Raw genomic sequence first — 11685 nt, 5'->3', positions numbered from 1 at the left:
GCTCGCTCGAAGTAATCATCAAGACTGATCCGATCAGTTCTTATGGAAAAATATCTGCGATCGATCGCATTCGGTCACAAATGCCGCCTGCGATATTCGCATAGGAGGCCATAACGCAAATACAAAAGTGGTACAAAGCAAGGGTGGCCATACCCAGTCACCGTGGCTCATCCGCAATAAGATGGTCGAGCACAATATGAAAGAAAAGGCTCAAAGTCAAAAGTTTGGATCACGGAGGCGGTTGGGTGGGCAGCAGTGCAGCATTGATGGCCTATCGCGGACAACACCGGGAGTATATAACTCCATTTAGTATGCAATATGCAGAGGGCCGGGATCACTAGTCTCCGGTGAGAAGAATGATGTATGATGAAGGGAACGCAGAGCGACAGCTGGCTGAGCTAGATTAGAACAGACAAGGCATGCATCGTGATTAAAAGGCGGAAGAAAATGTAAAACTATAATAGAAGGGTGATCCTCATTCTCGGGAGAAGGAGATCTCCAGAGGCAGCGATGGAAACCCTTAGGGAAGTAACGGTTGATGGGCAGACGCTACAAAGTCATCAAGAGTGGGCATCAGGCCTATTATTTGCAAGATGCTCAAGGAAGGAACTAGGCCGCCTTTGGGGCTCTACCCTCACTCACCTACCTATCGGTTTCGAAAGGGTGCCAACTGGGTATAAGCTAGTATGTATGCTAAGCGCCTGCTCTGTAGTTCCAGAAATAGTAGAAGTGCAAAAAATTCAAAGAGGCACGCGTACATATAAAATTCTCAATAACATTGGCAGCTCAGTCTGGTATCATCAAGGAAAAACCCATCCCGGAGAAATACAATGATTTGGCTGCATGGGGACAAAGTTCCCATAAGTCCCTGCTGCGCATGCAGATACGATATGCGCCATTGGCTTTCTGACACAGGATAGAAATTTCGGAGGTCGAAGATCGACGACGCACTAGACTCAGTATCCTCTTCCACTACGTGAGTGCGGTAAGGCGGTGTCGACGCCTTCGAGAGGACTGACGGGTTCACGTTCGCCTCAACTTTCCGCACTCTGCCTAGTCCCTCCGGCTGAATGGTATCTTTGTGTATCTTTGGACTTCGAAGTGAGTTGAAGGCGTCATACACTCGCTGCCTCGCGGCTCCTTTCTCGTAGCTCGGAGTTCATCTTTCTGTATCAAGGTACAGTATCAAGGACCGGTCTCGACGTGGTCCTGTCTCACGAATCTCAATCCATAAAAAACCAGGGCGGGGAGTTGCGGCTCTAATTCTACTTCTCTCCGGGTTCTTTGCTTCATCATGGAGAGTGTGGAAGATTGGTTCGGCCAAGATCTCCTCCTGTAACCCGAAGATAACCGGTTTAAAACCACCCGAGCGAAGAATAACTGGTCCCTCGAAACCCTCATCTCGACAACGATAATGGTAGGCCACCATTTCATCCATGCCCTCGCCCGAACCGAGGCAAATTTTTCATGTAAGGCTCGTCGGGCATCAGCACTGAAGAGCGAGCGGCATCGGAGGAGCAGCTCCCGAGCACATTGGAGGGATGAAGGCAGAACGAATATGTGAAAGCCAGGAGGTTGTTCGAGATGCCGAGACGGCAGCATCTGGAATCAGTCAGCATCCATCCCTTGTCTTGTACGGAGGCTTTCCCTGACTGCACCAGTCTTCCCATCCCCATGAGGAGAGGAAATGAAAGGATGTCGACACCGGGATGTCGAGGCGCAGCGAACAGGTTGTTGGAACGCTCCGTTGACCGCCATGCTCGGTTGGCCGGTCTTCCTCTCCGATGTGTAGCTTTCCGCAGGGTAGCAGGGTCATCCCTGTAGGGAGAGGAACGCGATAAAGGAAACAAAATGAGAGGAAGTGATGTAAGTAGGTCTGCAACAGCGAACATGGGCAGTTCGTTCACAGTGAAGGAAGGTCGATCGCAGCCGTCTGAAGTCTGCACTGCTGCCGCCGCACAGCGCTGGTATCAGTCGCGAGCGAGACAGCGAAGGAGCGCGGCATACCTGGCGCCGCCGTGAGGAACTAGACCGCGTGATGAGGCCGACACCGCCGGAGGACGCCCATGAGTGACGACGCCGTCCCCGACCTGCGCGGCTACGAAGACACCGACCTCGGCGTCGAGATCCCGGCACTCAACCGCGGGGAGGCCTGGCTCGTCAGCGAGTGCGCCGGGCTGCCCCGAATAAAGCGGATCCATGATGGGGGAGTAGCCTCCAGTCTAAGATTGCCCGACCGCGCTGCAGTATTTCCGGGTCATCGAGAGGCAGAGGCAGAACCTCTGACGCACGATGCAAAACCTCAGCTGAAGGCGCCAATACGAAAAGTCATTCTCACAGGGAAAGTGATGAGAAAGGAGGCACCCAACACGAACTTACCTAAGGAGCGCGGTGTGCCAGAGGTAGAATGGCTCAACCTAAAGAAAGAAAGTAGGTCTTCAGATAGCAGTCTTGTCAGATTCAAGCGCCACTCCTCCATTCGAGTAGCAGCCATAGCATAGTGAAGATCCATGTGGAATTCATCCAGCGCCGGAGTCAGAGGCAGCTCAGGTTGCCAATGCATAGAAACCGGAGAAAAAAGAACTTTTTCTTCCAGTTACTTAGCCGGGGAGGAGAGAAAAAAGCGCGGCGCGGGCAAATCAACAAAGACCAATACGCCGACACGAAAGCGCTTAGAGCGAGAAGCGATGAAAAAACTGAGTACCAGAAACCCTCACAAACTGAGTCATGAGTATCGTATCGACGCCACATAGAATCTTTATGGAATTGAGATGCTAATTCCAGGGAATCCTAAAGCATTACTTACACCACCAACAGACATAAAAAGGATGAGGGGGCGCGGCCAGACATAAATTTTTAAGTAGTACGAACCGGTGTCAAGAAGGTTGTCAGTTCACCGGGAATGATGGGGCGGTTAGTAGGGTTTAATCTAGTCACTCATCCCTAATCCAACCAACTCGAAAGTTAAAGCGCTTTGGGAAATGTCCCAACAAGGAAACCCGAAGGAGAGGCCATCATTCTTCAGAGATTATCTCAGTGAGCGAAAGATTTACGAAAGAGGAGGCGAGAAAAGGAGTGCAGCGCAAGCTCTCACCACAACGCTTAAGGATCGACGGAGTAATTACGTGGTGATGGCGATACACGAAGGGAGAGAAGAGGAAGACATGGGGTTGAAGAAGGATATTTTCGTACGTTAACAACGGATGGTGGATGGTGGGCAGCAGGGTATAGAGCGCGCTCTTGACGAGCCTCGAAAAATAACCGATCCAGAGGGCATTATGGGAAAAGGCGGAGATCGGTCTGCCTCCCTATAGCGCCCCCAAGACAAAAAAGGTGTAGGCAAGGGTGACGAAGGCTATCACGCATCACACGCTTTACAGTGATTGGCCCTAGAGTTGCCGCCAAGCAGCCTGTACAAAGGTACTAGGTACAAAGATTGGAGGAAGAGCTCGTACAACAAAGCGAGCAGTAAAGCAGGGGAGCGCTAGCGATTAGATCTACCAAACACTCACTGCCACAATAAGGAAAGAAACAAGCTAAGGATGCATGAAGGGGAAGCGAGACAATTGTCCGGAGTTCAATACGACCATACAAATAAGTACAATCACGGAAGGTTCAGCATCAACGCACAGAAGGTGAACATTACAACACATCGCTTGTCATACGACATCCGGGGGAGAAGGCGCAGAATCAACGGAGGCCCTGCAGGCTCGGCGCCTGCAGCACTATGCATCGCTCAAGACGCAGGATCCGGGGACGACGATCGATGAGCCCGACAGGGGAAATATCCTTGAGCCGGATCGGCCGGCCGGGGAGGAGCTCCAAGAGGAAAAGTCCTCATCACGCTAAGGAAGGGAAGGTTTCTGTGGTTAGGTAGGTTTGGCCGTCCAAGAAGGTGGCGCGCAGAGGTGCCGAGCGAGAGAAACCTTGCTCAAAGGGTCGACCACAAAGACTCCCATGACAGAAAGCAAGCAAGACCATCCAAAGATCCCCTATGGAGGAAGAAGGAAGAGCGTAGGCGTCACCTTATACGCAAGACCTTACGCCCCCGGCGGATCACCCAAGTTCGGTTTCTGCTGACACCAGACGCCGCCTTCATCTTATTGAAGTCGCTACGGCCCAGTCGCCGCGTGCACTGGGCCTTCAAGAGATCCGCCTTGCGCGATTGAGCTTGGCACGCCTTCCATTGAGTTCGATGGTTGTTTCTCTCTGCGCCGACTCAACTGTGCGACCCGCATCGACCAACCCTCATTTGCAAGAGCTCTCCCACCCTTAGGTAGCGCGTCAACCTCCGATTGGGAGAGTAGCTCTGCCTCTTTGTCCTTCAGCTCAGAAACTGCTGCTTATCCGCTTCAGAAGCCAAGGAAGACTCACTTGTCTTCAAAGCCACCTCCAACTGTTGAAGTTTATCAAAGGCAGCATGCCGCCGACTCCCCAGCGGCACGCAGATAAGCATCCAAGCTCTCAAGAGAAGACCCGGGAGGGGCCGCCGAAGCCGCGAGGTGCTCTGCATTGCCCGCCGCGCGCCGTTTCTCGCCCACCGCCGACTACAGACAGACCGACTGACGGATAGGTGTGCGAAAGGGGCAGGATACCTGGAAAGAAGAGAAAGAGCTACCGCCACCGCCGAACGAGGCAATGATTTGATCAATTTCCATAATCACAATCGATGGTTGCGTGAATCTGCCATATCTTCAGATCGGTCTGCGATGAGTTCTATAGAAGGCCGTAGCAGGAGGGCGAGCCTCCATAGGGCGGTACGTCTCGGCCGGATTCGGCCCGGAGGAGCCCATGCAATTTGCGGGCCTCAGCAGAGGCCGGTCGTTCGGGGCAGTTAGAGGGCAGCAGTAGAGAACTTCATGAGGACTGCGGAGGAGGAGGAGGCGGAGGGGCACATGTGAAGGGCTGATCGCGTTGGAGTATGGGTGTAGTATATTCGATTGTCGAACCTAAGTCAGTCGTCTCACATCCGGTGCTCTCCTTGCAAGTTTGTCTCCTCCCCGGCGAGCTTGTGTTCGAGGGCCACGGGGAAGAGATGCTCACTACACGCTGACTCGGGCGCGAGGGAGAAGATGTTGTGGAGTGTTTGCCCGCGGCTGGTAGGTCTGTTGCTCCTGCCGCATGCTGCAGCACTCAGTCATAGCGCGGCGTGAGGGCTGGCAGTTGATCGCGCATGTTAGGGCAGTTGCCTCTCAGTCAATATAATCGTGCGCCTCCGCATCCAGGTTAGAAGGCGTGCGTAGTGCGACGCACAGGATCGGAACGACGTAAGGATCGGCGACTTCTTCTGTGCTCTGCCTAAGTCTAGCAATGCCACCTGGGGTTCTCCCGATCGATCGGACCGGAACGCGAGGCCACTGGCCCTACTGAAAAGAGAAAAGCACCTCGCAAAATATAAGGCGGCGTGATGAAAAAACATCAACTACCAAAATTGTTCCATCACTCTCCTTTCTGCAAAGCAGCAGCGCATCAATTTTATTGACTTTTAACGTTTACACGACACCTATTCATCAACTCGGTCACCGACGTAAGCGTGCACATGTGAGCAGTGAAATGTGAATCGGATAGGACGCCAGAACGCACGCCAGGCTACAGGGTGGGGCAACTAAGCAGCATGGGGCTAAGGGGATTCCAGAGGTCACCAAACCAAAAACATCACAAGCGTTGAATATCCCTCGCGGAAGAATAGAAGTGATGGAACAATCTAGCGGTCAAGGGAGTTTGATAAATGCGGCAGAAAGATGATGGTTCATCCACGCGAGATACATTGGGCAAACCGAGATACCAACCGTAATATAACTTGACTCAACTGTCGAGTAGAGAAGGATGTAAAGAGCGAACGGCCTAAGACTTGATCCTTAAAGACAGTTACAAAACCCTTGGGAGGAGAAGAAGGATGTTCATCCCGACGAGGCTAATCATCGCGCCGCCAGCCCCGCGTGATTCAGCATTGCAAGAGGATCGGTGGTCTGTTGAGATGTAACGCGATTACAAAAGAGTTCCTTACCATCCATGATTGCGAGGAGTAAGCAGGCGAGGGGAAGGAAGACAAGAGGGGTCATAGGTCGGGCGCAAACCGGGGAACGAGGAGTTGCACTGCCAGAAACGAGCAAGCTGAAGGCGCTGGCTAGGTGTAGAGGCCGACTAGGAGGGTGAAGCGACCAGGCGAGTAAGCCTTTGGCCAAGCGAATCGACTAGGTGGGGGAAAAGGTCAACCGGGTTAAGAGGTCGGGCAAGTTGACCCAGCGAGCTGCGACCGGACGAGCGGATAGAGCAGACTAACTGAGAGGTCGGGCGAGCTTACTGTCGAGCAGACAAAGTGAGCGGTCAGGCAAGTGACTGACCGGGCGAGTGAGCAGCTGGACGGGTGAGCAAACGAACGAGTGGTCGGGCGAGAAAGCGTACGAGCGGTCGAGCAAACTGAGTGAGCGGCCGAGCGAGCTGAGCGGTCGAGTAGACCGAGCAAGCGGCTGAGTGATGTCGAGCGAGCAACCCCAAGCTGAGGAATAAGGGCATGGATAAAGGTAAGGGTTTTCCTCCCTCTCATTCTTCAAATACAATCCACAAAGAAGCCCCAATTAGTTTTGCAAAGCTATAGCTGAGGACACCGCAGGCGCGTCGCGATGGTGATTGGGCGGGGCGGAAAAGGAGCGCTGCTTTGCCGCTGGGATGGATCATCATAGGTCTCGGAGCATTACGTTGCCATCGGGACATTACGGCGGTCCTCTGACCGAGGTACAATGTACGGGCATGTAGGTAGTCTACCCTCTCAGGCTCGCTGTAGAAGCCTCTGACACGGGTGGCACTCGCTCGCTGATGCGAATTATAATCACGGCCTTTCGCCTGGCGCACATCTTGCCAGTGGGCCCGTGCTGAGCTCGCTTAAGTACACAGTGGCAGGACCGCCTCGCCTCAGTCCCGCACTTACGATAAGTGAGCCTCGCTCGTGCACGCCCGACCTTCAAGTTGGCGGCCCCTGCGAAGTTATAAGTGGGCCTCTCCATGTGTTGCAAACGACCTTAGTCGGTCCTCGAGTTCAAAGCGAGGAATTATAAGTCTATCACGGTCGCAATGAAGCTTAGGTCGTCCTGTCTCTGCGAAACCATTATAAGTCGGCCCGCCCATGCACCTCGCGTTAGTGGTCCTTCAGTTGCCTAGTCTGAGTTATACTCTTGCTGCCTCCAAACGTGACCTTCGTGCCTCGTTAGTCCCACTGAGGTTATAAGTGAGCAGCCGCCCAACCTTCGTGCCCGGCCCCATGCCCAGCTCAGGTTCACGCCCAACCCACCTCTTACGAATTATCGGTGGTCTCACCTCGCTCGGCCAGTTCACGGTACAAGTGAGCCGCGCACCCACCCACCTCTGCCCTGGCCGCATCTTCATGAAAGATAGAGTGAGCCAGGCACGCGCCCAACCGTGCACTCTCTCGGTCCCTGTCGCCAAGGCCGTTATACTGTCTCGCCGGATGAAGTTATAAGTGAGCCCTGTGCTGCAAACGTGCAGCCATGAATGTTCTAAGTGAGGTCGGTAGCCGCACGAATGAGCCTACACGCTCACGCCAGTCCTGGCTCACGGCAACGATCTCAAAGGCCAGCGTTATAGGAGCCGCACGTCCGTTACCAGAGTCGGCGTGTACAGGTGGCGTGCGTCATGTGACCGCCGCCTCTCGGTTGTTATAACGTCTCCCTCACGCACAGACCTCGAGCAGTCGGATCAAAAATCAACTCCTCTGCGAAAATCATAAGCGAGCTTGGTGCCCACACCTGACTACCTTTCTGAGGGATGTGCCTCACATTAAGCGGAGCGTTTTCAATAATCAGGTCAGCTACATCTGGCTTTACTTTATGCAAATTGCAAATATGCAGCAAATACGCAGGGCAAAGGATGTGGGAGGCCATCTACCCTACTCCTAGAGCATCAGTATTAACTACGAAATCAGGTTTTGCGCGTTCATTACAATTTTAAGTCTTAAGCACTATGTCGGTTTTATTATCCAAAATTCATACATGAAAAGGAATCATGAAGCGATTCTTGACTCTTACATACGGGCCAGTTTCTAAAAAATACTTGCTAGATGAAAATTGAGCAGGAAAGACCATGTCGAAAGGAGACAGATGTACAAGCACCGCAGCACAGTCCAATAAGAAGGTGATACAGCCAAGGCCACAAGCAGGAACGCCGTATGACAAAAGAGCCACTGAGACAACTATCCCCCAGACCAGCTTTAACTCGTGGAAGGGATTGGCCATGGAGAATGAGCACTTCCACGTGAAGACCTGTCGGGAGACTCAGGGGCGTTCTGAGCCCGAGCCAGCTCCGCACGTAAGGAGTCGATGACCGCCTGTTGCTGGGCGATCGTGTCTTACTTGACGTCAAGGCACGTGCGGAGAAGGGATAACTCTGCCTCATGCTCTTGCTTCAAGCGTTCTTGGAGGCTAAGTTGGCGCTGCAAGCTAGCCTGGCATTCATCTTTCCTCGCCTTCTCCGCATGTACGCAGTGCTTCGCCAGACGGTACTGATCTTCCATGGAACGCAGGGCAGCCTTCTGGCGATCCCGATCCTGGGACACGCGCTCCAGTTCGCGTTCTCTCGCGACAAGTAGCGAGGTGAGCTGATTTATCTGCATTTGGGAAGGCGGTTGATCAACTTCGTCAAAGGAAGGAGAATGCATCTTGGGGGGAGAAAGAAAGCAAGTAGGAGAGCAGGAATGGAGAAGGATAGAGTAAAGGAGTGACCATGAGGCTCTTTATAAAGAAGGTGGGTGCCCGAGTCAAAGCAATTGCGTGGGGACGGCGCCCCAAGCGACTGGCGATGCAATTAAGGAGGCATGGTATCCCAGGCGACGCGACACAAAGGTTGATGTGAAAGCCCAGGCGACGCGACACAAAAGTTGACGCGTGACGCAGGAAGCAGAGCGCGCAGAGATGTGCTGAGGTAGAAGCACAAAGATGTGCTGAGGTAGAAGCACAAAGATATGCTGAGGCCGCCCCAGAGATATGCTGAGGTAGAAGCACAGAGATATGCTGAGGTACCAGAGATATGCTGAGGTCATAGAGATGTGCGGAGGTCTAGTCAGTCAGACTGTCGTCCTCCTTCGACTAGACTTGTGGGGGAGGCTTGTGATACGGTTGGTAATGGAGGGGCCCATGAGGAAAGGGTTAGAAAAGTCAAGGTCATATGGCGGTCAAAAGTCAGGAGGATGTGGCAGTCAATAGTCAAAGTGACTTGGCGGTCAAATAGTCAAGCTGACGAGGCAGTCAGAGTTGAGCATAGGGGAGAGCTAAAGGCCTGACAGGCTTGTTGATCGAAGGGGCGAAGCAGTAGGAGAACGAAGAGAGACGACAAGCCTGCGGTGGAGGGCCAGGAAATACAAAGCGCAGAGGCGGGTTGGGATCGACAGAGCTAAGCAGAGGCAACTCGAGCTACAGGCCTGCGGTGGAGGGCCAGAGCTACAGGCCTGCGGTGGAGGGCCAGGAAATACAAAGCGCAGAGGCGGGTCGGGATCGGCAGAGCTAAGCAGAGGCAACTCGAGCTACAGGCCTGCGGTGGAGGGCCAGGAAATACAAAGCGCAGGATGCAGGTCGGGATCGGCGTAGCGGTGTATAGACAGCTCGGGCTACAGGTCTGCGATTTGGAGGCCCGGAAATGCAAACCACGGGTGCAGGCCGGTGCAGGTCACAGTGGATCGGAGGAGCTAAGTAGTACGGGTGCGGAGAATCTCAACGGTCCGTCAAGGAGAATCATTACATATCAACAATGCGGGCGAAGGCGGAGGTTCCTAAAACGAAAAGATGCCCTCATAACCAGTAGTAGTCTGCCAGCTGTCCCTCACTACAAGACAAAACCCATGTGCGAAGGCGGAGGTTCCTAAACAGAAAGATGATTTCACGACAAATAGCAGCACGACAGGTGTTCGGAACTAGGCGACAAAGCCCAGCGTCTAACGTTTTCTGACAGGATGACAGGTTCTAAGAGGAGGACGCATAAAAGGGGAGAGATCCCTCGTACGCAGGTACGCGCACACACTCTCTCGTCACTTTTTTCCACAACTGTTTTTTCTTCTTCTTCTCTCTGCTTTTTCTGGGGAAAAAGGACCTGACTTGAGCGTCGGAGGGCCTAATCCGGGGACTTTTTCCTTGAGTTTTGGTCTCTAACGTGAGCGAGGGGATTGTCTGAGTGTGCGCAGGGTCCTGCAGCAGCGTCAGTCACCCGTGGGAGCCGAATCACCTACGACTTTCCGTGAACAATCAGGCCGCCGTGACCAGCCTCCGTCCGACTCAGCCTCCGGACGGGATCACATTGTATTTGACCGGGACAGAGGAGATTCTCAAAATATAAATATTGATTTATTTTCAAGCACCAGTAAATCCAATAATGAAAAATTCGACATATATAACACATTCTGCATAGCTGCCGTTACAAGTGAGTAGTGACAACTAACGAATGACAGACCAACTTTTGTTCTTATGAGATCTCAGATCCAAAATATAAATATTCAATTGAATTTGTTTTCCAAATTAAGTTCATCAAATCCTAGCATAACTCAATAAAACCGCTAGGAGACAAATACACGATGGACCAAATGACCAATATAACAGAACGGCGCAGACGTCGAGGGCGGAGCCACTCGATAGCCTACTCGGATTTTAGCTTGGGGGCTGATGAAGTTGAGGAAGAACGCTCGGATTTGTGATGTGAAAAAGGAAAAATATAGAAAGAAACAGTAGCACTTACAATTAATTTCGATGCTTTGGATCTTACACTACAAGCGCGCGTTGTATATAAATTACACGAATACGAAGCTTACAATTATAACTTTAAGCTTCTTCCATCGTCATCTTGTACACGGCGGCACGCCTATTAATTAGGCTAAAAGCATGCAAGTTAAGTTAGTTACACACGATCCTGAGAGCCAACTGCACCCGAGCAAACTCTATCAATTTGTCCATCTCATCCGCGCCGATGAAGCCATCTCCGTTGGCGTCGGCATACCTGATCCCTCGCTTCCCCATGCTCCAACCTTTGAGACGCCCGAAGATGCTGGTGATCGCCCTTCGCAGCTCCTCGCCGCTTATCCGACCATCCTTGTCGACGTCAAACCTCCTCAGCCACTCTTTGAACTCTTCCACCGTGACGACGTCCTCGACTAAGGACTTGCCGCCGGCGTACCCGTTGGGCTTGATGGCCATATTCCTGCAATGTTGCAGTTTTAGTAACAAGCAGGAAGCCGTTTATAAGGAAGCATGAGCGAGAATTCTATGGGCATTCTATCCAGAATCATGTAAAGTGATGGATGACACACTCACTTTGGAACCCCATTAAGTACCAATAATTTAGGACTTTTTTCCTTTTCTTCGTATCAATCCTTGAAAAAGAAGCATATATATAAAAGAGAGCATAAATAAGTGGGTCACGAACAGTAGAGAAAAGTTCAAAAAAGGCAGAGAAACTCTTAAACGGAAAAAAAAAAACCAGCATCCTTTAGCTATGTGCCTTATTTAGAATTTTTTTTTTTTACAAATTTATCATAACTAAAGTATAGCTCGAACCGAAGATATCTAAGTAACAACTTGAATACGCTATCGCTGCACCATAACCCCAAGGGCAATAGAGATCAATGATAAATTTTATTATTCATTAATATTTATCCCTAAGAAATGCATCTAATGTTCGATATTTGTGGAT

General features: G+C 51.9%; 1 protein-coding gene across 1 annotated transcript; it reads right to left on the bottom strand.

Annotated features, from left to right (window-relative positions):
* Positions 1-10806: 10806 nt before the first annotated feature.
* Positions 10807-11228, bottom strand: LOC122040854 (probable calcium-binding protein CML35). The gene has a single exon (XM_042600351.1). The coding sequence runs from the start codon at positions 11187-11189 to the stop codon at positions 10890-10892; it is 300 nt and encodes a 99-aa protein (XP_042456285.1). The 5' UTR covers positions 11190-11228; the 3' UTR covers positions 10807-10889.
* Positions 11229-11685: the final 457 nt, after the last annotated feature.

This window comes from Zingiber officinale, chromosome 1B, assembly GCF_018446385.1.
Source record: "Zingiber officinale cultivar Zhangliang chromosome 1B, Zo_v1.1, whole genome shotgun sequence".
Taxonomy (NCBI): Eukaryota; Viridiplantae; Streptophyta; class Magnoliopsida; order Zingiberales; family Zingiberaceae; genus Zingiber; species Zingiber officinale.
This window is presented reverse-complemented; position numbering and strand designations above follow the sequence as displayed.